At 34.4% G+C, this 27322-nt stretch overlaps 2 protein-coding genes across 2 annotated transcripts in view; one reads left to right on the forward strand and one right to left on the reverse strand.

The window, feature by feature from the left end:
* Positions 1 to 297: 297 nt before the first annotated feature.
* Positions 298 to 4072, reverse strand: LOC128995333 (NTF2-related export protein-like). Its single transcript, XM_054420317.1, has 4 exons — positions 3867 to 4072; positions 2839 to 2910; positions 1532 to 1676; positions 298 to 533 (listed from the first exon to the last, which is right to left on the reverse strand). Exons 1-4 carry the CDS (start codon positions 3873 to 3875, stop codon positions 364 to 366), a joined length of 396 nt encoding a protein of 131 aa, XP_054276292.1. The 5' UTR covers positions 3876 to 4072; the 3' UTR covers positions 298 to 363.
* Positions 4073 to 5330: 1258 nt separating this feature from the next.
* The window catches only part of LOC128995473 (PHD finger protein rhinoceros-like), a 30134-nt gene continuing 8142 nt past the window's right edge, over positions 5331 to 27322 (forward strand). The window contains exons 1-11 of the mRNA XM_054420492.1: positions 5331 to 5379; positions 6934 to 6987; positions 7737 to 7834; positions 10036 to 10181; positions 13800 to 13999; positions 14484 to 14647; positions 15406 to 15554; positions 16720 to 17007; positions 17705 to 17878; positions 19668 to 19801; positions 20948 to 21197. Of these exons, the coding sequence (XP_054276467.1) occupies positions 7786 to 7834; positions 10036 to 10181; positions 13800 to 13999; positions 14484 to 14647; positions 15406 to 15554; positions 16720 to 17007; positions 17705 to 17878; positions 19668 to 19801; positions 20948 to 21197 (1554 nt within the window). The 5' untranslated portion in view covers positions 5331 to 5379; positions 6934 to 6987; positions 7737 to 7785. The remainder of the gene's footprint in view (positions 5380 to 6933; positions 6988 to 7736; positions 7835 to 10035; positions 10182 to 13799; positions 14000 to 14483; positions 14648 to 15405; positions 15555 to 16719; positions 17008 to 17704; positions 17879 to 19667; positions 19802 to 20947; positions 21198 to 27322) is intronic.

Raw genomic sequence — 27322 nt, forward strand, 5'->3', positions numbered from 1 at the left:
TTCAAGAGCTTTTTGTTCTTTTTTGCATTTGTCCCAAATTGTACAGTACATGGCTGGGAATTTTACATCACTATCTATTACTGACTCGTACTATCGACTAAGGAAAAGAGAATAAGGATTTTTGTCATGTGCAAGGAATATATGTTAACATTCCTATTCTGTGTTACCTAAATAATTTGACCTAACAACAGAATAATATTTGACCACAACGAATTAGAATACATTTGACGGAAAAAACCATACCTAGTTTATTTTTACCCCCAAATTTACAAGAAAGGGTTATGCACCAAAAATTAAAATATTTCAGTAAGTTTATTAAAAGTAGTATAAAAATGTACTGTAGTCACAATAGAGTCTTAATCATTACGAAACATGTTCTTGAAATCTGAAACAGTCTGACACAATTTTCCACTTGTCACCTTCATTTGTGATTGCGAATGTTTGGTAAAACATTTTTCTATTTTCTTTCCCCTGGTATTTAACATTTCCTGCAGTCTGTATGACATAGGCCATCTTGTTCCCAACAGCGCCATCTATTACAAACGTCAATCAGGTTGGTAGCATTTGATAAAGCATTAGTACAAATACAATTAAAAACCATAGTACAAAGTGCGTAGAAAAACACAAATATCATCAGTAACGTTTTTTTTTTAATTACAGATAAGTTAGACAACCACTTTTCTTAGTCTGATTTCATGAGATTCATCTCCCAACTAAACTGTCTTGTTGTAAATTTGGAACATATTACCCGCAAAGTTGTTACATGCAGAGTTAATGATTCTATCAACGGTGGCATGAGCACTGAAAGAAATTTTGTTGTGTTTTAATTTAAAGCTAAACGAGCTGTTGGCCCGTCCTACGTACGCGAATTGAGTAGTCAACTAAAACTGAAGGTATATCAATTCCATTTCTAATCCAAGGAAAGTTTAAGTGGTTAAACATCTTATATATTAAAACGTGACAGGGTTTTTTTATTTCACAACCCTGAATCAACCACTTGACGGATTCTCATGATTTTTGTATTGAAAGAAAGATAATTTTGAGAACTAGGGAATGTCGAAGCCATAATTTTAGTTTAGGGTTTCCCGCAATTCCCCCATTGCTCTATTGAGCTTTCATTTGATTTTTTTATACATCCCAAGTAGCTAGTATTTTAAAATAAAAATCTTTTCCCATAAAATTATGGCTTCGACATTCCCTAGTTCTGAAAATTATCTTTCTTTCAATACAAAGATCATGAGAATCCGTCAAGTGGTTGATTCAGAATTGTGAAATAAAAAAACCCTGTCACGTTTTAATGTATAAGATGATAAAATTAACAATTTTTAACAAATCTTCTGCCGGATACATTTGTTTGTCCATGGATGTAAAATATGTTGTAGCCTAACATTAGTGTGCAGTAATATAGAGATCCATGGTTCTAACAAAAAAAAATCGGTCTCCATTCAGTTTATAGAGCTGGAGGAGGGGAAATAAACTTTTAATCAAATTAACGTAAGAGACTAATATTACTTATGATATTATACCGTACCTGGAATTCTTTGAACATCTTTGCTGGTCAAATTATGTATGCTAATTGGCAAACTGGCTAAAAACTTTTGAATTTCATCTGCTCCATTTCTTCCATTTCCATTCCATACTAGAGAGGCATTGTCCATATAGTACTTTGACATAAGCTGCAACAATTTATTAAGTAAGATTATGATAAAAGCAAGCAAATGTTAAGTTTTTCACTTCCTAATGTTCTTACTGTCTGTTGGAAGAGTTAAAACCATTCGTTTATTAAATTAATATTTAAATACCCCCGCCGCAGCAAACCAGCAGACTAAGCGAATTTCCATTCGCCTGATTGGATACTAAAATGTCTACTTAAAAATATAAAATTTATTTCCTATTTAAATAGAATTAGTTTTACAAGTACTTAGGTTTGCTGCATCAGGGAGGGTTAAACAGTTTTTTTTTGTAAAATGTTAATAGTTAGTAAGAAATAAAAACATTTTCCAAATTTGATCAAAATATGTTCATAAACAAGCAAACTACAACAGTTTACTTGTTCTCCATAAGAATAACATAAGAATTTTGAATTTACATTTTTTTTAATTTTCTCCGTAACCATTAGGCGCATAATAATGCTTCAATATATTAAATTATTTGTTTTTTTAAGCTCTACAAAATGGTTTGGAAAGAAATTGCTAAATTTTATGTTTTTTGGGTCAAAAATGGGAAAAACCTGTTTTTACCCCATAAAACCCCCCGTAAACCCCCGTTCCCAAAGTCCGATTCGCGAACTCGTTTGAATAAATGTAGGTTTACACATTTATACCAAATTTAATTAAAATCGGTTAATTATCATGTTAACGGTCACATATATATATATGAATTTGAACGGATGGCGTTTTTGGCCTCTAGGGACCTCAAAACAAAAATAAAAATCGGTCCCGCGTCCAGGAGTAGGCTACTGCGGTAATAGCTTATTCCCTATATGGGAAATTCGCTAATAAAAAATTATTAATTAGGCCTAACTAGCCTATTGTTAAAAAAATTTATATTAATAATTATAGCCTTACAAAATGGGTGGAAAACAAGTGTGTGGCGGGAAAGAAAACTTTTCATCTCATGAGTACCAAACAAAAATCTGCTCAAAATTAATTTCTTGCCTTTAAAGGTACCGGTAGCAGTCTTTAGATTTCATTGATCTATTTGTGAAGTCTAAAGTTACTTTCTCAGAGAATAATCCATGTTGTCAACTGAGCATACCTCTTTGCCTTTGACTAGAAAAGTGAGGTTTTGTTTAAAACAAATTGTTTCTAAAGAAACCTAACTTTGTGTATTACTTACATGTCTTTTCCGATCCATACTTTCATAGTAGAGCTTAGTGAATTCATCTGCAGTTCGAAACCCTAAATCATTCTGAAAATAAAAAAAAACTATTTAAAAACGAATCAACAGCCAGAAAAATAATTAGCATGCTAATATTTTCATTGACTAAAAATATTACAGGAAGGTTATTAAAAAAAACATCAATTAACTTATTGGCGCTGGCTATGGCAAGTACTGTACATTCCTCATGAGAACAAATAGGTTACCAACAGCTAGTGCGAATATATTGAAAACTAGCAGAGTACCCGTCCTTAACGTATTAGTAGGCCTAGCCTAAACCTTTAAATTTAAGGTTTAATAATAAATAACAAAAAATAGTTCTGTTCATAAAATAAAATTATAAATGACAAATTCTAACAAAAGATGTACAGTTAAGAAGTAATCGCATTCTAAGCAAAATCTTCGACAAAAAGTTATTGTCACCGGAGGGATTCGATCTAGATAAGTACCGTACCTCATTGGGTTTGAGTTGGAAACTTATCTTTCTACACACTAATAGCTCATACGATAAATTTAAATAGGCATTTTACTTTTTAACCTTTAAGTTAAAACTTACCTTACCCCAATACCAAAAATCTATTAAGTTAGAAAAAAAATATGCGGACGACTTGCGCTGAATTGAATAACGAATAGACAACAGAACTATCGAATAACGAATAGTTTTCTAATTCGAGTGTCCCATCCACTATCCAGATCCACTACATTCTCTATTTAAATGTTAATGTTAAATCATGAATAACTTAAAGCACCACCACAACTTAAGAATAAGTTAACTTCTTAAGATTCTGAACACCCCATGCTGCTTCTCTGTGATGGAAAAGGAAATTACCGTACACATTATTTACGGCTTATTAAACTAGACATATAGAGTTGTAAGCCAGATGGAGAAATGTCTATAATAATCATATTGATTACTACTAAAGTATGAGACAAATTAATTAGGCTACCCTAAATAGAAAGTACTTAGGCTTAAGATTTCAACTAACCTCATCCATCTTGTATTATCGTCCAATCTTCTTTACATAAATATGGTGCAATAAAACTTCAGTTTTTAAAAGCTCAACTTTAATCTTCTTAATGCAGATATGACACATTAATCTTAAGGAATACAAAATAATTATGAATTAAAACTAGGGATAACCAATCCCTATCCTAAAAATAAGCGTTTTGCTACTGTCTGCTATGCTATACTGAATGAATACTTGTTTACACTTTCATTTTGATTCTGTTTGACATGACTGTACTGCTGAATGCTGATGTTGTGTTGTGTTCAGTGTTGCCACCGCGTTGTTGCGATTTTACCCTAAAGGCGGGCTAAAATTACCCTAAATTACCCTAAATCTACTTTGAGTTACCCTAAAAATCACCCTAAATGTTAATATTTGCGTTTAATGCTATAAAACATTGTTAAAATCATATAAATCTTATATAAGGTGGTTAATTATACAAAATGAAGTTCCAATACCAATCAATTTACGTAAAATTATACTCGATTCTAAAACACCACCCGAAAGAAGAACAAAATGTTGATATTGATCAGCTCTATCGACTATCGTCTAGCGAAAAATATCGAATCAAGAACTATCGTATTTTTTTTTACTGTATCGACCCATTACTACTGTTTTTGAACAATCATATCTTTAAAATACAGTACGGTACCACCAAAGCTTTAATCTATACATAGTACACATTTCTTGACACAATTTGTAAAATAATCCAGTTTAATTCAATTCAATCACATAATTAAATATCAAACCCAGTAACGAATAATATTTCATATTTTATTAGGCCTATAACGTGTTATAGAATCGAATACATTCTAAAACAGATAATTCCCAACTATTGATAAGATCGATTAGGATAACTTATTATGAAAAATTCATCATAGCAATCGATTTAAACCGGTTGAATCGAATATGATGGCTTGGCCATAGTATTTAATGAACGTTTTTTGCCAAATTTTGAAGTTTTTTTCATTTTTTTAGTAAAATTTCCATTGTTATGCTAACTTTTAGTTTTACCCTAAAATTACCCTAAATCTACCATTACCCTAAACTTTACCCTAAGACCAGTAAATTACCCTAAAAAAGGGTAATTACCCTAAAAGTGGCAACACTGGTTGTGTTGTATGATGAGAATTGATCAAATGTGACCAACATTTAAAAACAAATACTAAAATAATTATTAAAACCTGTCCAGTGTTGTCCTATTCTGTAAGCTCTAAACAATGTAATATATCGCATGTCAATGTTAATGGTTTTACTTTTATTATTTTGAATAAAATTTTTTTTTACACCAACAATACATAAATGTGGATATTTGAAACATTTTGTTATACAAGTTCTAAAAGATGCATTATGTTGGCTATTCTGTTGGAATCTGGATTCCAAAAATGTATCGCTGAAGCCGAGATCTCGCGAAGTGGTCACGTGACGTGAACTTCTACAGTTATTTTTTCAGGCATGATGGCGCCAAATGACACTATCTCATATTATTTAGGTAATATGCTGTGTATGTGCATTGAAAATAAGTTTTGATCATGTGATATACTAGTTGAAATATCCAAGAATCGTTCTATAAAAGTGGGTTTTTATGTGTAAATAGGAATAGTGCTTATGTCGAAGTGGGAATTTGGAATGAGGACATGTTGGTTAGGCTGATGACAGAGACATGGCATCTCGTATTTTAGTGTGCGTCAGTTAGTGAATTGTGCCTTAATGTGGGTCGTTTTAGTGGGTTTACTTAGTTGCTGTACTATTTAGTATGTTTATTTACCATATTTGTAGTATTTAAGGCGATAAATTTAAGTGAAAATAGTAGTTTTAATCCTACTCGGTTGTTGGTAAAAGTCTTATCGATAGTGCTGCCATCTGTGTTGTCAATGTTAATAGGCCTAAATGCAGCCGTGGGTTAGCTTTTATTTACCATTTTCTAAGCTTTAAATGTTTAATACGGACGCTTTTTGCATTCATTATCGTAGTAAATATATTCTTACACACAAATAATACAACAGCAACATTAAATTATAGTTATAAACTGCAGTAACTGTTTTCATAATTCCAATGTTTACATCACAAATGGCCTATTTGAGAGACATTCTTAATGACAAAACACAACTTGAAATTTGTAAGTTTTGTGACTTTTAGGATGTTATACGAACAATTTAGCTACATATTAGGGTTTAAAAGCAAAGTTTTTTATGTTACTCAGTGTTTAATCCCTATATTTTGTGATCAAATATGGGGCTGTCATAGCCTAGACCAAAGCCTTTTTATGAATTCAATTGCTGATTACTAAATAATTTGTGATACCCCTGGTAAAATTGCATATCCATTCCCATCACCACACATCAGTGCTCATAAAAGATCATAAATATTTTAAATAACTTTGAAATTTGACCTGATATCCTTTAAATTAGCACAGCAAACCTATTCCCTTTAGGTTGAATTGGCTTGGCCAAAGTAGCCTTACTGCTTTGATTGAAATTTGTTTGTTGAAACTTGTAATTTTAAAAGTCAATTGATAATGTGACTCTAGGCCCATCTTACTAACCTACTTATGACATAATTTTAAATATAGGTTTTTATAATAGGTTTAGCTTCAATAAAAATTTAAGCCTATCTTAAGTGAAGTTTGACTTTATCTTATCTTGAGTCTGTTATTAACTAGGGGTTGGTTTTGTGGGGGCTTATAGAGTAGGGTAAGTAGGAACTTAATATTATTACTTAGGCTAAACTTAAATCATGTTACTGATCTAGGTTTAAGTTAATAAATACCGGTATAAGTTACTGACCCCTTTAAGTTTAGGTAGCCAAACAAAACTTTTATTTTCAATTGCAAATCAACATGCCAGGTCATAATAAGTTAATTAGCCTAAGTCTATTTCAGTTAATGATTAAACTTAGCCTATCGTTGTCCTAAGAACATTAACAGGGTAGGGAGTCTAATTTATAATGTTAAAAGTACGGTAGGCCTAACTAGGCCTACATAGTCAGCGTAGTCTAGGCCTATGTTTTTATTTACTCTAAGTTAACTCAATTCAATATCTTTCAGATATGTACATTCGTGGGCCTTCTCGCAAGTAAAAGTTCCAACCCCAGCTATGTAGTAAGTATTTAAAGTTATCCTTTTGTCAATAGCAATAGACTTAGCCTAATGTAAAGCCTTAATTAAGTTATAAGTTAATCCAGCTTGGCATAGGTGTGGGTACATGCATTTGATCAAGTAGACCTTTGTTGTAACTTCTGTGTTTGTGCAATGAAATGTTTATAAACTAGGTAGGCCTAAGTGTAATGTTCTTAGTCAGGTGCGGTATGTTTACCAATGAGGAATTTTATCGTCAAGTCCTTAGACTATAGTATTATTTTTTGTTTCGACTTAAAGTGATCACTAGTTTGGCCAATTGTCAATTAACTTATTATCAGTTATTAAGTTGGAGATGCCAGATAGGTGCATATTTTAACCCTTGAAATATGACTGAAGGATGCTCGTGTATAATGTGAGATGATATGTGTAGCTTTGTTACTGACTAAGATCACCTGTTTCATTACCAAGATCATTTGTTGTTGGGCCACGTATCCAGCACCTTCTCCTTTTATGAAACTTAACCACTTTGAATCTCTTGATTGCATGGTTTGCAGTAACTTTTAAATATATGTTTTTATATTTACCGGTACATGCTAAGTTTGTTCTTGATAACTTAAGACTGTTTTAAGGCTTACCCTGACATAATTTACATAACACGTGTCTGTGTGCAGTCTTGCAAACTGGCTTCAGCTAGGAACTTACAGTATTTAGTTTTATTTTAGCATGTAAGTTAGATGATCTTGAATGTGATGTTTGATTTGTTGTTACAGGCTGCAAAGCTGCAGAAGACGGGGGTTCTTTTAAAGCTTAAAAATCATAATGTCACATCGATCCAAACGTCAGGTCAATCGCAGTGATGATTGTCCAGGTAATGTTCACCACTTAATACTTTTAGTATGAACTTAAACATGTAGGTAAACCAGAGTGAGAGCTAGGTTAGAGATTTGGGATCTGTTTAGGCCCTGAGTTATTTTTTCAGATTATGCGTCTGTTATTTCTCAAATCAACTTTGTTTGCAGAGGATTTGTATTTAATTTGTTTGAACTTTTAATTTGGTTCTAGTATTTAGATGCTGATATAGGCCAACCTTTGTGCTTCGTTTAAGGCAAAGAGGGATGAATGTAGGAAATGTGGAGATAAACCATCTAGATAAAACATAGGCCTAGTCCCTTAGTAGATTTCCCATCCTTATGGAACAGCTGAAGCCAATTTTATTGTTAGTTCTGTCCGGTTTTATGTAGGTAGATGTCGTGTTTTGTTTAAATTTGTTTCTTGTTATTTCAGTAATTTAAAACCTCGTTTAACCAAATAAAACTATCTAATCATAACCAATAACTTGTCCACTAGCTATATATAACCAAACAGTGAGAAACAAATAATAAGAAAATAACCCTAAAATAATATAAACAAATTGTAAACAAAACACAACATCCTCAAAAAACCGGACAGAACTAACAATAAAATTGGCTTCAGCTGTTCTATAATAATGGGAAATCTACTAAGGGACTATGTTTTGTCTATGGATAAACATAACTGTTCAAAATAAAAATGAATACCTATACTTTAACTTTAGGGGTTAAGATAGTAGGCCCTACTTAAGATATTTAGGGTCAGTTTGTTCCAATTATTCAAACATTAATGAGGCCTTTTAAACTTTTCTCGTGATCAAACTGGCAGCGTTCAAGTATATTTGACTAAGTTTAAGCATTTAAATTTAGACAAGCAAAGTTAAGGTCGGTATAAGGCAAGAAAATCTCACATTAGCTCTAATGAATTGAGTGTAATACATGAACAAGAGTACAATCAAAATTGTACTCTTGTTCATGTATTTTTATATCTTATAGCCTATTTTCATTGAGTAAGTGATAGGCCTAAAGAAGTTTTAAGCATGGGGTTAAGTGAGTCATCAGAAATAAAGACTGTTATTCGTTTTAAAATAACTCCTGTAATTCTTAGCAATTGCTCGAATTCGAGCAGCAGGTACATTAGTACTTATTTAATACGCAAACAGGTTTTTTGTGACAATTACTCCTCCGAAACTGCTGAACCGATTGACATGTTTTTGGTGTCATTGGAAAGAGGGTAACAAGAAGTTGTGCAGGAAACTTTCTTTTTAGAAAAATAATTCGAGAGTAAGGCCCTGGGGCCCTTTAAAGTTTCGTATTTCTCTATAAGATTAACATGGGAAACAAACATTGTTATGAAACTCCAGCTGTTGTCAGAAATGCTGTTCTGCTATTTAATTTAATTTGTTTACAAGGAGAATCGTTTCATGGTGCCATGTGGTCAATGAATTATACTTTTGAATATATTTTAAATGCTATACACTATATAAAATGATAGTACTGTAATTCATTAAGTGATCTTCATTTAAATACCGGTAATCAATAAGCACGATTAAGCCTTTGCATATATGTTTCCTGGTAAGTGTGTTGTAACTGTTTCTTATAGTAGATTATAGTATCTTAAAAGGTACCTATTTTTCTTTTTTGCATTCTCACCCCGTAGCGAAGCACGGGCAGAGCAACTAGTCTTCATAAAAAACATGTTTTCCTTCATTGTAGCAGCAAACCTAGTATTCGTTAAATCTAATTTTAGTTTTAAATAGGAAATACATCTGACAATTTTAGGAAATATTTTAGCCTTGTAGATCGGCCGCTTAGAAAGGGACCTCCTCTTAGATGCACGATGAATCCTCGCGCAGGTCGCTATCTGTCCGGCCGACCTATAGTAATCCAATAATGAGACACCAGGATATTTTTGATTTCTGCTCGTTAACCAAATGTGTCAATTGGTTGTGCAATATGCTTTTGCTATGTTTCTTTCTAAATAAAATTACTTGTTAGTATGTAATAGAAGTTTGCCCAAAAGTGAAAAAAATAAAAATACTAGACTGTAGTAAAATAAGTGACTGTAGAATATTCTAATTTTTTTTTGTATTAAGTTTTTTATTTATCTTACTCTTTCCTATTTAGGTAAGGCTTATAGCTGCACAAATAGGCTAACAACCTAGGCCCTTGTGCTTTATGCTTATATTGTTAACCTCAAACTGATTTATTTGTTGATCAGTGCCTACCAAGAGGCGCAAGGGGCGTCCGCCGGCGGTGGAGGAGGAGGAGGCGTCCTCCATGGACCCTGGCTGGACTCCTAAGCCCAACAACGACCTCAAGATATCCAGCATCTACAACCGCAGTGCCACCGAGGCTCCAGCCGAGGTAACCTAACCAAACCTGCACAACGATATTGTTAAAAAACCGAAGTAAAATGCTGATTAAAAATTGCATTTTGACCAAAAGTAGTAAAGTTTGTGTGGAAGTAAAGTAAAACCTTGATTAGGCCTAACGTAAATGAAGAGGATGAGGCTTTTTGAGATAGTAACCTAAGACTGTCAATAGTTACAATTTTATGGCTATTTTGATTCAATGAGATCTACACCAGTTGTTTTTATTATTGACAGCTGTATAAAACAAATCTATTTATTTTCTTAAATAATTAAATGTACTGTTTTCTCAATTTTATCTCTTTAAAAAATTTAACATATGTGTTGTCCACTACCTTACATTCCTTTGGCCAAGCTATGCCACTGCACATAGTTCCCGTTGTCTAGCTAGTTTTCCAATTGGTTTGATTTTTAATAATGATGGGTCGGTACCACTTTTTCAATGTCGGTTCCAGTACCGGTTCCTAACCAAAATCGTTTCTCAATTCCATCAGTACCTCATTTTAAATTAGGCTAGGCCTACTTAATTGTTTAGTTTTAAAAACAAATATCCCCATCTCAATTTTTAAAACTGATTATTTTTCATTAGTGTAGCTAGGTTATATTGAGGAATTAAGAAAATAAAACTTAGGCCTAGCTATTTGTAAAAAAAAAACACTGACAACCAAACACATTCAAACCAAAACAATACATACCAAGAAGTGTTTAATGTTTAAATGATTCACTTAATACCTTAATACCATCTCTTCGTTTTTGACCAGGTTTACTGGATTAACTGCGTCAGTTTTCTTAATTTTATATCAAATAGCAAAATAAAATGTTCTTGTCATATTTCAAAAAAATAATATTGTATACAAATATGTCAACTCACAAACTTGGCGGGTGAAGTAGGGTTTTGAGTCAGTTACTCGCTAGATTATCCTCAAGGAAATCCTTGATGGAGAAATAGGCCGACTGAGTAAGTTTGTCTTTCATTTTTCTCTCAAAATTCTTGGTCTCAAGGTTTCTCAAAGTTCTCCGGCAGCTTGTTAAACAGCTTCAATGCCATGGCAGAGAAACGGCGTTGTGTGCTTGTTAGGCGTGTTCTCGTTATATCTAACTTGGTAGAGCCACGTGTAGCGTGGTAGTGGACATCGCCTCTGGTTGTAAGCTCGTTCCAAGTTCTTCTTGACATGTACCAATGAGGATAAGATATACATAGAGTGGACTGTAGGCACGCCTAATCATACTGTTAAACCGATTAATTAAACATAGGCTACTAACCTTGGATAGAAAAAAGGGACCCTGGAAATTTGTTAAAATAAGTTAACTGCCTGTTAAGTTCAAAATAAGGTGCAGGCTTGTTGAAAAAAAGATTTAATACAGACTTAGTTTGGTGACTGTGATGGTTTTTTTGTAAGCCTAGTACCTTATTGTGGGTTTGGGTTAAAAGTGCTTTTAGAGATAAGCCTATTAAATAATATGTTATATTTTGCAAATCTGTTGTTTGCTTCATCAGTTTTAAAATACTTCCAAACTTAAGAAGACGTTATCAAGAGTTTGTCACAATTTATTACATAAAAACAACAACTACTTTTACATTCTTGTAATAAACTAATCCACTTATTATTTACAGACAAAACAAGTTTAATTATTCACATCAACATGTAAATTTTATTAGAGAAATCCGACTAAAACAAAGCCCATTATTAAATATCGAAGAAACTAGACAGACTTTAATAGACTTTAACTAGACGGACGAAGCTAAACTACATTTAAACTTTCTCACCTCGTTCAAGAAAGAGAAAGACAAAAACATAATTGGTACGAACCACTGAACATACAAACAATAACAAATAAAAGCCCTTTTTGGTTTGCTGAATGAAGGCTTGGCTGTTTGTCATGTAGCCATGTAGTCACATCCATCAATAAATAAATTTTACCCGTTAACTTGAAATTTGAAATAGTGGTCTTGTGCAGTGTTGCCGTTGCCATTTGTCATGGCGGTTACAGATCAAATGCAATGTGATTCGTCAAAATCATGAGTACCTCAGCATTTAACCATTGGACATAAACATATTAATCCTAGATGGGTATCACACGTAAATTTTGATGTAGGGTGAGATATTTTTAGCATCACACCCTCAACCGACGCTACCTTCCTTCCTGCAGTGCTCTCAGCAGTCATTTGCTTTGTGGTGGCTGCTTGGTTGGGTCCTAGTGTGTCTCTTTATTTCCTTGCGAAACGGTTCCTTGGAACGCATACGTCAAACTTACGTGTCAATACGCTTTGTGTATAATAAAATGACTGGCAGTACGTCAAATTTACGTTTTGATACCTTTAGCGTAACACTGTATGATGATGCCTTCCCTTACTGTATGGAATTCCTATGTACGTCAAATTTTCGTATTAATACCCTTAGCGTCATGCTGTAGGACGATAACTTTCTAGGAGGGTTAATTCAGCCACTGACTGGACTGGACTGAGTCAATCAGTTAGAGTGAACTTGACAGAGTTTGTGGTTTGAGTTGTTACATTCAGTACTGTTTATGTTGCTTCTGTATTTCCATAGTTTGTACAAAACAAAGTCAAATAAAGAACTCTATGAATTAAATAAAATAATCTTGTGACTTTGACTTGTAACTATTATTAATGTTACTATAGTTCGGCCGCTTAGAAAGCGACCTCCTCCAGCATTGGTTTAGCATTAGTGCGCAGGTCGTTTTCTAAGCGGCCGAACTATAATAATCAACATCAGATAATGATTGTTTTAAGGTGGTTTGTAATAATTTTGTTGAGTCAAAATAAATCATTTATTTTATCCAGTCTTTAGTAAGCTTGCATTCTGTCTTCTCCTTGAAGGTGGTGGAGCAATTGGTGTCCATGATTGCACCACTCTATCAGCAACTTAATAATCTTACACTGAAATAATCATCCTATAGCCTGCTATTTCTTTGCATTACCCAGTTTGCCATGTTAGTCAGTGTCTTTTGTTGTTGTTTACTTCCAGGTATTATCTCTTAAATTTAAACTTTGAAGAGCAAGTACTTGTTTCTGGGCTGATGAAAAAAGTACATCAGCCCTTCAAAAAGCCCTGAAAAAGTATCTGAGCAGTACCTCAAAGTTTGTTTGACTTTGGTTTCAGTCAAAAGACATTTTCATTTCCAACGGTTTTGGTAACAAACAAAAAAATAAATAATAATTTATCCTTAGTTGTGTCCACTTTTCGAGATGGTGTCTTCATGTCTGGCCCCTCTTCTATTCACAAAATATTAATATTATTAAAAATACCCCTGCCACAGCAAATCTGCCAACTAAGTGAATTCCCATTTTTCTGTTCTGTTGAGTAGTTCTTTCAGAGCTGTTTACTTTGAATTTACCCACCTAGGCTATAATATCAAGCCAGTTCGTAACCCTCTTATGATTAGTTTATTTTGGAGTAACTGATTTTGAATGTCTAGTCAGTTCTTTCAGCCCCTGTTGAAAGAAATCACTCAGATCAATTTATTGATCCGTAGCAGAATTAGTTCTTACAACCGTTCAACCGTTACAACCGTTCACTTTCTAGCAACCCATTTCTACCTGCTACTCAGTTTTACTCGGAACCGGATCCAATCTGTGTTGTTGTTGCAGCTGTTCAGAAAAGATCTGATCAGTGCCATGAAGCTGCCAGACTCGGAGCCACTGGGGGCTGATGAATACTGGACCATCTCGGACCAGTGGAAGCAGGAGTGGGAGCGTGGCGTGCAGGTTCCCGTCAACCCAGACTCTCTACCTGGCCCTTCCGTCACCGTAATCAGCCAGCATCACCGAGGGTTCAACGACTTCCGTCTGTGAGTATTAAAAAAGTCCATGTCAAATAAACATATAGTAGAACCTCAATTAACCGGGTGTGGATCAACCGGGAGGCGAATCAACCGTGGTCGTCAATAGATGCCTCTAAAATTAGGTTACATAACCTCAATGTCCACGATCCTTTGATGAAATATGTTTCTTTAAACTAGTGGCCAATTATTATTTTTCAGCAGGCTCCCATATTATTGCTTTTGAAACAACACAGTTAATTTGACAAAAATAAAATAAGACAAAGAAATAATATAGATTGTTAGCTTCAAGATCAAACTATCCGCTTGCACTGACAATCGTCTGCCCCTTACACATCTGTCTGCTGTGTGCTTGCTATGTCTCAACAGTTTGTGGTTGGGCAATCAGTAACCATGATAACTTTAGTAGCCTTTTGTTGGGGTAAGAGCTTTTCAATATGTTCTAACTTCATTTGGTAATTGCTTAGAAATGTCAACACTATTTTTGTTTTAGGCCTAAAAACAAGTACATCCGCATCACAAAAGATGAAAGCTTCAGATTCGACGAACACCATCTCTCCAACATGCCAGCAAAAGCCGAGAAAGCTTGTTCTTACGATCTTGACGAATGTGATATTGCGTGGCTTCGGATATTGAACGGAGAGCGGGCCTCAATGGGTAAGTTCACAATTGAATTATAAGCAGACCTACGTATTATACGTACAATGTTATACGTACTGTAAGATCAATAATTTATCTAGGTTTCACTAGATGGTTTAAGTGTTAGTTAGGCCTACTTAGTTTGTGTAAAAAAAATTACTTAGCTTTAAGTTTATTTTGAGTGATGATAAGTTTAAATGGTATTTGAGGTGTGCACATTTTCCATAACCTTAGTCAAAACAAGTTTCCATGACAATTTATAATCGGAAATCTGATCTCGTGTTCAGATGAGAAAGTAAGTACCTTATGATAACAAGACTCACAAACCCAGTCAAAAGCTCATAAATCACAAAAGAAACACCACACACAGAGAACTGTGTAAAAAAAACCAAGAAACAACAAATCCTAAAAAACTACTATTAAGTTCGATTTATTAGTTGTAAGGCAAACACAATGAATATACTTTTGCACAAGATGGTGGCTCAAGAGAGTCTGAGGTCACGTATTTGTCTGTCAAATGGGGTTAGCAATGGCGACAGAAAAAGGAGACCACCTGTTAAACTTCAACAAACAACATGGAGAAGTAATGTACAAAGAAGTTAGGAAAAGGGGCAATGTAAACAGGACATTAACATATTCACTTAATGTTTCTCATGTACCTTGCAAAGAGTTAACATGCTGTTTAATTTTTGGACAGGTGTTTCAACAACTTGAAATAGAATCTGTAAGATTGAGTTATGAAATCAAACAAAGTAAGTAATTGACTCTTTGTACAGGTCTTCAGCCAATCCGAGAAGATCAGTTGGAGAGGGTGGTTGAAGAGTTGGAGATCAGATGTTGGGACAAAGTCCAAACCATCGTCAAGCAGGAAGAGGGCCTTGGCATTGAGTTTGATGAAAACGTCATCTGTGATGTCTGTCGTTCTGTAAGTAACATCTGTTTTACTTTATAATTTTATTCTGTTTTTAATATTGTGTTCTGAAATGAAGGTGCTATATTTTACAGTTGCCTTCAATATCCTTTTAGTTTAGCTCTAGGAAAAAGTCATGTATGTGTAGTCAGTGGTTGACATCAGCGTGCTTGGCTCAATCCAACTACGCTCATTTGCATTTGAAACTCGTTACAACTTATGTCAAAGGAACATTATGTCTAATTATATCCATACTCAAAAATCTGAACATCACTGATTTCAAACAAATTGGGTTACTAAAACCTCCTAAATATATTATTAAAACCTCTGGTGAACTGATGCCTGGTTCCAAAGAGATTAGATTTCCTCTAGTTTAGCTAGGAGAAAATTATATAGAAATAGCTCAAGCTATTAAGTTGGCAGTCCTGCTTCCTTTACTCCATAACCAATCAGCTTAAGCCTATTGCATTTATTTTAGCCTATTGTGATTGTGAACAAGGCATAACCAATGTTCAAGATTAATTTATATTCATGGGAAAATAGGCCTAAGTATTGTATTTTTGATCTTACCATTTCATACAACCTGTAGATGATTTGTTAGGTACTAACAGTAGGCCTACTGGTATCTCAAAAACTTAATTACAAACCTTTTTGGCATAAAAAAAATTATTTACTTTCAGTTTATTACCATACTATCTACCTACCTCATCTTCAAATTTACAAAAACAATATGTTAAATTATTAACAGTAAATTTCCAAGAAATGTGTATGCTACAGCTACAATACAACAATATATATCAGCAGTTTTGTAATGGAGTAAAGGAGGCAGGGCTGCCAACTTATGAGCTTATTTTCTCCCTTAAGTACTTATACTTAACACTCTCTTATGTTAAGAGTACGTTTGACTCTGTACTTGTAATTTAGGTTATTTAAAGACTAAACATCACTGATATTCTTTCTTAATTTTTGGACTTCTTCTATTGAAGAGAAATTTCTGGTTGAAGTCGCAACTAATACAATCTTCAGTGTGGCCAATCACATAAAAATTTAGACACAAAGCTTCTCTAGCTTAACTCTAACCCTTTAAAAGATTTTTAATTAGCCACATAGCTTTTCCAATATAATTCAACATACCTAAATCAACCCCACAAACAATCAAAAACGTCCGTACTTGTTACAGCCGGACTCTGAGGAAGGCAACGAGATGGTATTCTGCGACTGTTGCAACATCTGCGTACACCAGGCCTGCTACGGCATCACTGCTATCCCCGCGGGCTCGTGGCACTGTAGGACGTGCGCGCTGGGACTGCGGCCCGAGTGTGTGTTGTGTCCCAACAAGGGAGGAGCCATGAAGTGTACCCGGTCTGGCCACAAGTGGGCTCACGTGTCTTGCGCACTGTGGATCCCAGAGGTCAGCATCGGATGTGTCGAGCGGATGGAACCCATCACCAAAATCTCCAGTATACCGGTGAGTGGTTAAGTTTCACTGTTATCGCTGAGTATTGAGAAAGTACTTGGCTTAATAATACACTATGTTAGAATGGATACACAACTAACCTACACAAAAAATTAACGGGGATTTCACAACGGCGTGTAGTTTTGTCTTACACTGCTGTATTATTATAATTGTGAAGTAGTAGCAGACAACTGCCATCTTGATTTTTCCGATAAAATTATTGTGCTTGTTAATAATAATAATTTCTTGCTATAGTTTTTTTAATTTTTTGCTCAGTTTTTGTTGCTATCAATTCCGTGTTCAAAATATAAGTTATTAGTATATTTTAGTGTTTCACTGGATTCAATTCCTTCAGAAAACAATGTGTTATTTGACAAATTATTTTTACAAGAATTGAGATGATGAACAAATCTTGTCCTGTACTGTCCTATGAACTGACATTATAGTCCCAATCATCCCTATTTTCTAGTCATGTTAAAAACGTGATTATTTTGCCTGACAAAAAAAATCATCAATTACTATTTTTATTCGATGAGGGTCAATACATTCAGAGTATCTTTTGTTTTTCTAGGAAACGGTTTCCTATTAAATGAAAAACAACAGCATTGTAAAAAACAGGCCTATGTTTAGTAGTCAGATTACAAGATAGGGCTCTTGCCAGCAGGCTTACCTGAGACATATAAACATCATAGTGATGTGTGGGTTACAGCAAAGTCGGTGGGCCCTGATTTGTGTGCTGTGTCGGGAACGTGTCGGAGCTTGTATACAGTGTTCAGTCAAGACCTGCAAGACAGCCTACCATGTGACCTGCGCCTTCAAACACGGCCTCGAGATGAGAGCGATCATTGAGGACGAGAATGCTGACGACGGCGTCAAGTTAAGAGTATGTAGCCTTTATATTCTCCCAGTAAATTAGTAAGTTTATTATTTGCATAAATTTGAATAGTTGAAACAGGAAAATGTATTTTTTACCAAATTCTGTTTTTAAGTATGCACCAACATTTGTATCACAGCTCTAACTCATCATCAAAATGGATGACCAGGATTTTTGCTTCCATAAAGCCATTGTCTATATAGGCCTACTTATTCAGGGACTAGAAGTTAACTTTCTTGGGATTCAAGCGATTCACACAAGAAAAGCACATTAAACCAACAAAAACATGTTACTTTATATTAATGATCACTGGGTATGGTTCTAGTATCTATCTATTTATTAATAGGCAAGCATGTTTCTTTAAAACCTTTTTTCTCAGCTCGCGTGCATCGCAGGGAAAATCTACGCATACTGTTGGAAAGATATTTTCCTGTAGATGTGCAGAATGCATTTAAAAATTAAAATAGGCTAACAAATAAGCACAAAAAATTAATTTAAAAACTTCAAAAAATTAACATGGACCATATGGGTTGCCATGATGGTGACGAAATAACAACAAAATGTAAACAGAAAATCAAAACAAATTGAAGAAATTCCAATCACATGCTTAATTTACAGTGTGGGGAGAAAATAGAGAAGTCTGTACATTAATTATTTTTGGTCGAGTTTCGACCACAGGACGACCACTAGTTACTTTAATTGGTTGAGTGGAGACCATCAGCCACAGTTCCTATGCAGGAAGGAAATTTTGGTACATACTTTAAATTTAAAACAGTTCTGTTGGCCAATCATAATATTATACAGGGTGAGTTTTAATTGTCCCCCCCCCCCCCCCCAACTGTTTTCTACATTTTTTCAAATATCAATCCCAGACCACTTCCAAACATTGTTGCGTAGTAAGAGTAAGTACTTCATTTTGACAAGGTGGTCATTTCCGGCCGCCATCTTGGATCCGCCATATTGGAAATAGGTTGGCAACGACTGGTAGTGTATACTTATCTTTATCTAGCACTATTTTGAGATTATGATCTTAGTTTGTAAATGCACAATGTTAAAATGGGCTAAAAAATAAAGTTTTAAAAAGGCCCCATAACTTTTGAATGATTAAAGATTTTTTTTTAAACGGTTTGCGGCATTGTAATCAGAGTAAAAATCTAGTTCGAAATAATGGGTCACAACCCCACCTTTACATTTGAAAAAAATATTTTGCATCCAATATGGCGGATCCAAGATGGCGGCCAGAAATGACCACCTTGTCAAAATGAAGTACTTACTACCCAACAATGTTTGGAAGTGGTCTGGGATTGATATTTGAAAAAATGTAGAAAAAAGTTGGGGGGGGGGGGGACAATTAAAACTCACCCTGTATAATATCCTGGTCTTTTACTTTTCTCAGTTATAAAAATTTGTTTTAACTTGAGTGTGGATAGACAAGGATACAGATTATTTTTATCTCTCCTAGACCAGATAAATATACCTGAGAGTTGGGTCAACTTAAGGGTACGGTAACATTGATTAAAATGGACAAGAAAACGTGCATCTAATGCTCAAATAAACCCACTGTAATTTTAAAAAAATTCAAAAGTAGTTAATATTTTCTTTATTTTCTAATAAATACTAAAAATTTAATTTTTTGTGAATAATTCTACATCCAAGTTTTACTTGAGGATTTAAAAGTATGCATGAAAATAGTTTTCAAGGCCCAATGAGAAGTATAGCTTCTATCAATGTCTACTATTATTTGACCATTCTGCATAAACTATTATAAGTTAATCACAATTACAAATTCTTTTTTCAGTCTTACTGTCAAAAACACAGTGTCAGTAGTAGTAAAAAGGACAAAAGTGGTTCAGCCTCTGAAGACGAAGAGTGTAAGAAGAAAAAGAGGAAAGACATGACATCTGAAGAAAAGAATCAAGCAAGAGCTGCAAAGTAAGTACAGTATATATGGTGTAGAGAAAGAAAGTTTACAAAAATTGATTCAGTTTTTGTGGTCTTTCTTTCCACTTTTTCCCCTACGCCAGTGGCATTTTGATTTCAAGTCAATGTGAGATTAAAGGTTTTTAAGGGAAAGTGGTGCAAACCCATTGAAGTTTTGTGGGTGTGCTGGGGATTGAACCCGTCCCTCCCGCACCGAAGTCCAAGACGCTAACCACTAGGCTAGCAACACACCCACACTTTTTACACTTGAGAAAGTCCCCCGGTGGACGAAAAATTGTGTTTTTTAATCTTCTTTGTGTTCTATGGCCTTGTACTTCTTCTAAAGTAAGCTAGCTGCTGTCACCCTTTATTCTACAATTGAAAATTCTAGATACTAGAATTAACTAGCTTACTAGTCAGTTCTGTGCTGGTCTTAGCAACTTCTATGTCTCCAATAAGGCCAAAATAAGTCCATATCTATGTTTATAAAAAATTAGATTAGACCTATGCTCTTGATTTAGAGTTGACCTCAATCATGTTTTTATTATTTTCAATAGGGATGGACAAGATTGTACAATAATAGCTCAAGACGGGTTGAGTAAAAATCATTGCATATGGAAATTTGTAAATACTTAATCAAATTTCCGTCTTTATGGCACTTTTCTTTGTCATAAATCTGTGATCGTGATACTATTATTATTATCTTCTACTATCATAGAGACATCATCATCACTCACCATACCTTCGAAGTAAAGAACATCGTCTGCAATCACAGTGAAATTATTCAACAACGACATTATTGTCATCTTTTCTTGTTGGTAAGAAGAATTATTCCAAATTTTAGAAGTCATTTGAGGGTCTTCTACAGCCCTGGGACCCTAGCTAACCTGGCCAGACTGCATTACAGAATGTCAGAGTACCTGCCACACAGAAATTTGGGTTTTGAACAATATTCGAGGATCTTCCTGAGCAATTTTTAATAAATAATGTCACAGCAGAAAATTTTGTTAATGTTATTCTATGTCCCAATAAAGTATAATGAAATATTTCATACTAATGAAAGACACACTGTTGGCGGACCCTTTTACTGATCATACACACCATTCAAAGATATATTTTTAAGCGTATGAATCTCATTGACATGATCACTGTTTGCAGGCTGCAAGAGATCGAAGCTGAGTTCCAGAAGCACGTGAACGTGACGGATGTGACACATGCTCGCGACGAGGTAGATCAGGAGGGGGTGGTCGCAATCTACAACTACTGGGTGTTGAAGCGACGCGCCGGCTACAACAAGCCACTGTTGGCACCTCGCTCCGAGGACGTAGACCTTCTCACTAAACAGCAGGAGCAAGCGGATGTGGAGAAGATGAGAATGTTCGTACAGCTGCGACAGGATTTGGAGAGGGTATGTCGTCTGTCATTGGTTATTTCAGTTTGAACCCCATTATCTTGATCCTAGTTTAATTTGGGAAGGTTTTACATTGAATAACAGCTACTATGTCATTTATTCCTTTTGGCAGTTTTGTAGTCTTTTTTAATTATTTTTTGATACTGAGCTGTATCAAACTTTTATCCTAATAGTAGAGATGTGCGAGTACTCGAGATTTCGAGTTCGAGTCGAGTACGGCCTTGAAACTCGAGCTTATCTTTGAACTCGGCAGTTTCGAGTCGAGTTTGGTTTAAAATTGTAAAAAATCAATATTTGCTAAAATGTAACTTGTGTTTACATAAAATGCTTTGTAATTAATTTGTATTACTGTAGATTCTACAATAGTACAAATATTTCTACAGTGTAGAAATAACCAAGAGGTAGTTGTCCTAACCTATTTTTATAGCTGTCACGACAGAATAGGTCAACTCCAAGCAGTCGCCGGCGACTGACTGGCAATGGCATAATCTGGACTTGACACAGAATGACATGATCGGTAGTGTTTTGTTTTAAAGTACTGTTCCACAATAGAAAATTCCACTACTGAACTGTTACGTAAGCAATAAATCTATGGTTAAAAAAGTCGATTTGAATCATCAAAAATATAATTTGAACTAGCTGTGTACCCGTTCTACGCACGGGGATCTTATAATATTCAGTTGAAACCTTCTTATATAAAGAACAGCAGTTGGTTTGCATATTTTAAGATATGCTGGCCAAACTATTATACATAGCTTCATTTTATGTTGTTTTTTGTTGTTCCGGATCGGTATGACAATCAATAAAAGGTTAAATTACCTCTGTGTCTGCCGGTCGATCCTATAACGGTAGGCTTACTTTTATTTTTACTATCTGATCTCGTTTGCATGGCTCAATCACGTCCTGGTTGAAGTTCGTTCGCTACGCTCACTCACCTGTATGTTGGAGCTCGTTCGCTGCGCTCACTTTCCTTCAGGTTAGCTCGTTCGCTACGCTCACTTGCCTTCAGGTTAGCTCGTTCGCTACGCTCACTCGCCTCCAGGTTGCAAATTAGCTGTTGTCATAAATGTAAAAGAAATAATAGTGCTAGTGCTGCACCCTGTTGGTAATCCTTGTAACTTTAATGCTATTGAACATCACAGAACAGAACCAACTTGTTTAATTGAAACAGCTGTTAAGATTCAATAATTTCATTTCTCATAAGGTTAACATGGGCTTCCAGAAATTCCACGTCAAAAATCGACAAAAACTTGATTTTCAAGGGTTTACTGTTAAATATCTAACTGTCTCATATTCGATGAAATACGTCTAAAACCATCTCATATATGTATAGTATTTGGAAAATAAGTTTCAGGCGGGACAGTGCTATAGTTATTGAGGAGTAGTTGTAATAAAGTGCGTATTTTAGCGTTACCAAGAGAATGACAGATAGACAGACAGACAGACAGACAGACAGACAGACAGAAATTGAGATAAGGTTTGATTCGGTTTCTCTGACCTATGAAATGTAAAAATAACCAAAAAGTTCATTATTCTAAGCAATGTACAGACAAAACTCTAATTTTATTTATATAGATTAACCACGATTATTTAGCATTGATAATACAATCTGCAAGGGACCAGGAGAAATATTATTCAACTAGATTTAATACCATGATTTGCATTTTTATGTCAAAATACAACATTGCGCAATCATAATGTTTTGGGTCATCGACCTTAATAACGCATCTGTTATAAATTGTTGTTCCCGTGGTTGAAAATAATTATTCTGTAAACTTGTAAAACATTAGATAATTCATAAATAAGTATAAAATCATTCATAAAGACAATAGTAGCACTCCTAAAAAGGGATTTAAAGAAAACAGCACAAAAAAATCATTATAATTTTCTCGGTCTTCCATTTTTTCTTGGGGTTCTAATGTGCATGGAATACAATTGATTATAGTGAGTTAGGCCTAAGTCTAGGTTTCTTTTGATTTCTATAACTACTATTGTATGAGCCTATTACATTATTCAGTACAATTTTCAATCTACAATAATTAATTGTTGTGTTTAACAGTATAGGCTAGGCATATTAGGAATATAAGTGGCAGTTAGCGGAAAGTTTAGGTACAGTCCTAATCATCACTTTTCTTTATGTTTTTTGGGTCGCTGAACACGAATATGAGGTTTGCTGACAGATATTTTGTCCGGAACATTGGTTATTTTGTGAAAAACCTTAAAATTTGGGCACTTTTTTTGGTTTTTCGGGCAAATCTCGGTAAGTATGGGTTTTTGAGAAAATCCTGCTTTGTAAAAATAAAGATGACAAAATTTACTACAAGTTTCCTATATAATGTTTGTTTCTACGACGAACCGATTCGCCACTAGAGCACACTAAAAAAGGCAAGAAGTACAAAAAATTAAAAATATTGCTAAATGCTGCCGTTTTACATTAGGTTTCCATGGAAACAACCCATGTTACGATAATTTTAACCATTTATTCATGATAACAAACTGAAACACACTTAAAAATACCCCCGCCACAGCAAACCTGCAGACTAAGCGAATTTCCATTTCCCTAATTGTATTTACACTGAAATGCCTCCTTAGAAATATGACATTTATTCCCTATTTAAATAAAAGTTTAACGAGTACCTAGGTTTGCTGCAACAGGGAGGGTAAAAAGGTGTTTTTTTGTAAAATGTAATAATTTGGTACATGAAATGAATACATTTTCAAAATTTGATCAAAATATGTTCATAAACAAGCAAACTACAACAGTTTACTTAGTCGCAATAAGAATAACATGAGCATTTTAAATTTACAGATTTTTGGAATTTTCTCCGTACCCATTAGGCACATAACAACGCTTTAATATACTAAATTATTTGTTTTTTTAAGCTCTCCAAAATGATATGGAATGAAATCGCTAAATTTTAAGTTTATAGGGTCAAAAATAGGAAAAACTAATTTTTTACCCCATAAAACCCCCCATAAATCCCTGTTCCCATAGTCCGATCATGCTGGGCAAAACCAAAAATGAAAAAACCCTAACCGTTTTACAAAGGTTTTACATTGGGTTTCCATGGAAACAACCCATGTTACGATAATTAGAACTATTTATAGAACTATTTATTCATGATAATGAACTGAAACACACTTGATAAATCTATGCCAAGATGTATGACTGACTGCTGGAACATTTCCCGTTCCCACAAAACCCCCATTTATTTTCTCAGCACAGGGATGTTGCTGGCCACAAGGTTGACTGCTATAGTGATTGAGAAAAAAGGATGAAACACGTTTAAAGAGTTGTAGATAACTATTAACTTTGGTAACGTCAAATTCAGACGAGTAGACCGTGTCCAGCCACTTGCCATAGAATAACGCGATGAAAGTAGAGAATTCTTACCCGTATACCCCAACACATTGTTTCAACTTATCAGCATCGCTAAGAATTCTGATGAAGAACTAAAACACTTCTTGTCCTACGAACTGGGTCCATACTCTTTCTCGTTGTTTGATAACAACGGTTTGCACAAAGAACAAAATCAAATCTTTAAAGGCCTAAAGCCCCTGTCCCCATTGAAAACAATCACTTCCATGGCCAAGTGTAGTATGTTATTGATGGTGGGTTCCTACTACACAAAAGTTATGACCAGAGCATCGACCTTTCAACCATAAAAAACCAAGCATCAACCAAGAAAAACTTAATCGACAACATACTCACCACTCCTTGCCTTGCTATAAAGAAGAAAACTGTAGGCAGCTGAGAATATTCAAAGATAAACTTGGTCCTCAGTTTCTTACCCTTGAGGAAGCCTTAGAAGCAAATGAGGATGTGGAAGAAAATGTTTTTTCTCTCATCTTGGGCCCATAAAAAAATGGATGGAATGCCAACCTTCAACCCGAAGAGAGTGAATTACATGATCCTACCAACCAACCTATTCATGGGGTTATTAACATTATAAAAAGAAAGATTGTCTCCATTTTCCACAATTTAATTCTAAAAGACGGGTATTTATTTCAGGTTTAGTTTTGTGGTCAGAAGACACACTAGTTAGTTTATTAGTGAATTTCCCCTATAGGGAATAAGCTATTACCGTATTACTCATGGTAAGACCTGGACTCGGGACACTTTATATATGTGTCCGTTAGGTCGAGAACTCGTCAGAAATCATCAGATTTTGATGAAAATTGGGACAAACGTATAAACCTACGTCTATTCAAACGAGTTCGCGAACCAGCATGATTGGACTATGGGAATAGAGATTTATGGGGGGTTTTATGGGGTAAAAATTGGTTTTTCCTATTTTTGACCCTATCAACTTAAAATTTAGCGGTTTATTTCCATACCATTTAGTAGAGCTTAAAAAACAAATAATTTAGTATATTAAAGCGTTGTTATGCGCCTAATGGTTACGGAGAAAATTCAAAAAATCTGTAAATTTACAATGCCCATGTTATTTTTATCAAATTTGGACAATGCATTCATTTCATACCAAATTTTTACATTTTACAAAAAACACCTTTTACCCTCCCTGTTGCAGCAAACCTAAGTACTGGTTAAACTTGTATTTCCTGATTGGATTATCAGGGTAATGGAAATTCGCTTAGTCTGCAGGTTTGCTGTGGCGGGGGTATTTTTAAGTGTGTTTCAGTTTGTTATCATGAATAAATAGTTAAAATTATCGTAACATGGGTTGTTTCCATGGAAACCTAATGTAAAACGGCAGCATTTAGCAATGTTTTTAATTTTTTGTACTTCTTGCCTTTTTTAGTGTGCTCTAGTGGCGAATCGGTTCGTCGTAGAAACAAACATTATATAGGAAACTTGTAGTAAATTTTGTCATCTTTAATTTTACAAAGCAGGATTTTCTCAAAAACCCATACTTACCGAGATTTGCCCGAAAAACCAAAAAAAGTGCCCAAATTTTAAGGTTTTTCACAAAATAACCAATGTTCCGGGCAAAATATCTGTCAGCAAACCTCATATTCGTGTTCAGCGACCCAAAAAACATAAAGTAAAGAGATGATTAGGACTGTACCTAAACTTTCCGCTAACTTTCCTATTATGCCTAGACTAGTAAGGTAGGCTACTTGTAGGCCTATTTAAGTACTTTATTTTTAACATACATTTTGACAGAATGTTTGTTTACAATTAAGATACAAGATTAAAAAATTTATTTTTCTTTTACCCACTGTCAAACCATTGGAAATTTTGTAGGCCTACTGTTACAAAAACCACACCAACTAAGAATAATGGTAATAAACTTACAAAACTAAAGGTGAAAAGGTAGGAAATAAAAGGTAAAGTTTTAGAATAAATCTCTTTATTAAACTTTATATTGTAATTGCAACCTTAATAACTAATATATGCTAAGTATTAAGTAATTTTAGCCAAGTATTATGGAAAGTAAATAAAAGAAACGTCTTATAACTTATAACACTTAAAACATATATTTACGCTTATACTGTTACTCACAAGACGGTAAATATACAAGAACGATGGTAAGTGGTGATCGATTTCGATTGGACACTCCAATCATCATCATACCCAATAGGCGAATGACGTCAGATATTGGGTATGATGATGATTGGAGTGTCCAATCGAAATCGATCACCACTTACCATCGTTTTTGTATATTTACCGTCTTGTGAGTAACAGTATAAGCGTAAATATATGTTTTAAGTGTTATAAGACGTTTCTTTTATTTACTTTCCGTAAATTTAATAACACGTACAATGCTGATCAAGAAGTTACCAAGTATTATGCAATATTACTTATCAATAGGGATTAATGTATTTAATGTATTCAATTACTCGACTCGACCTGAAAAAACTGTGCTCGCACATCTCTACCTAATAGATAATATTTAATGAGCCAGTCGCCGTGTACAAGGTGTGAAAATTCTATTTTCACTCTTAGTTTTTATTGATTGTCAATAATTGTCCTTACACTTTGGCTTGGTTAAAATCAATTTGGCTTATTCGACAGCAATCAGTAATTTACGCCAGCCCACTCTTTCAATAGCTTACTTAAAAATGTTAATTTTTTCTTTATAAACTAGCTACAACTTTTAACATAAATGGATTGTAATGTTTTGTTCTATCAATAGTCAATGGTGGAATACAGGGGA

The sequence above is a fragment of the Macrosteles quadrilineatus genome, unplaced genomic scaffold (assembly GCF_028750875.1).
Source record: "Macrosteles quadrilineatus isolate MER2022 unplaced genomic scaffold, UCM_ALF_1.0 Scaffold_5__1_contigs__length_97177068, whole genome shotgun sequence".
NCBI classification, from domain to species: domain Eukaryota; kingdom Metazoa; phylum Arthropoda; class Insecta; order Hemiptera; family Cicadellidae; genus Macrosteles; species Macrosteles quadrilineatus.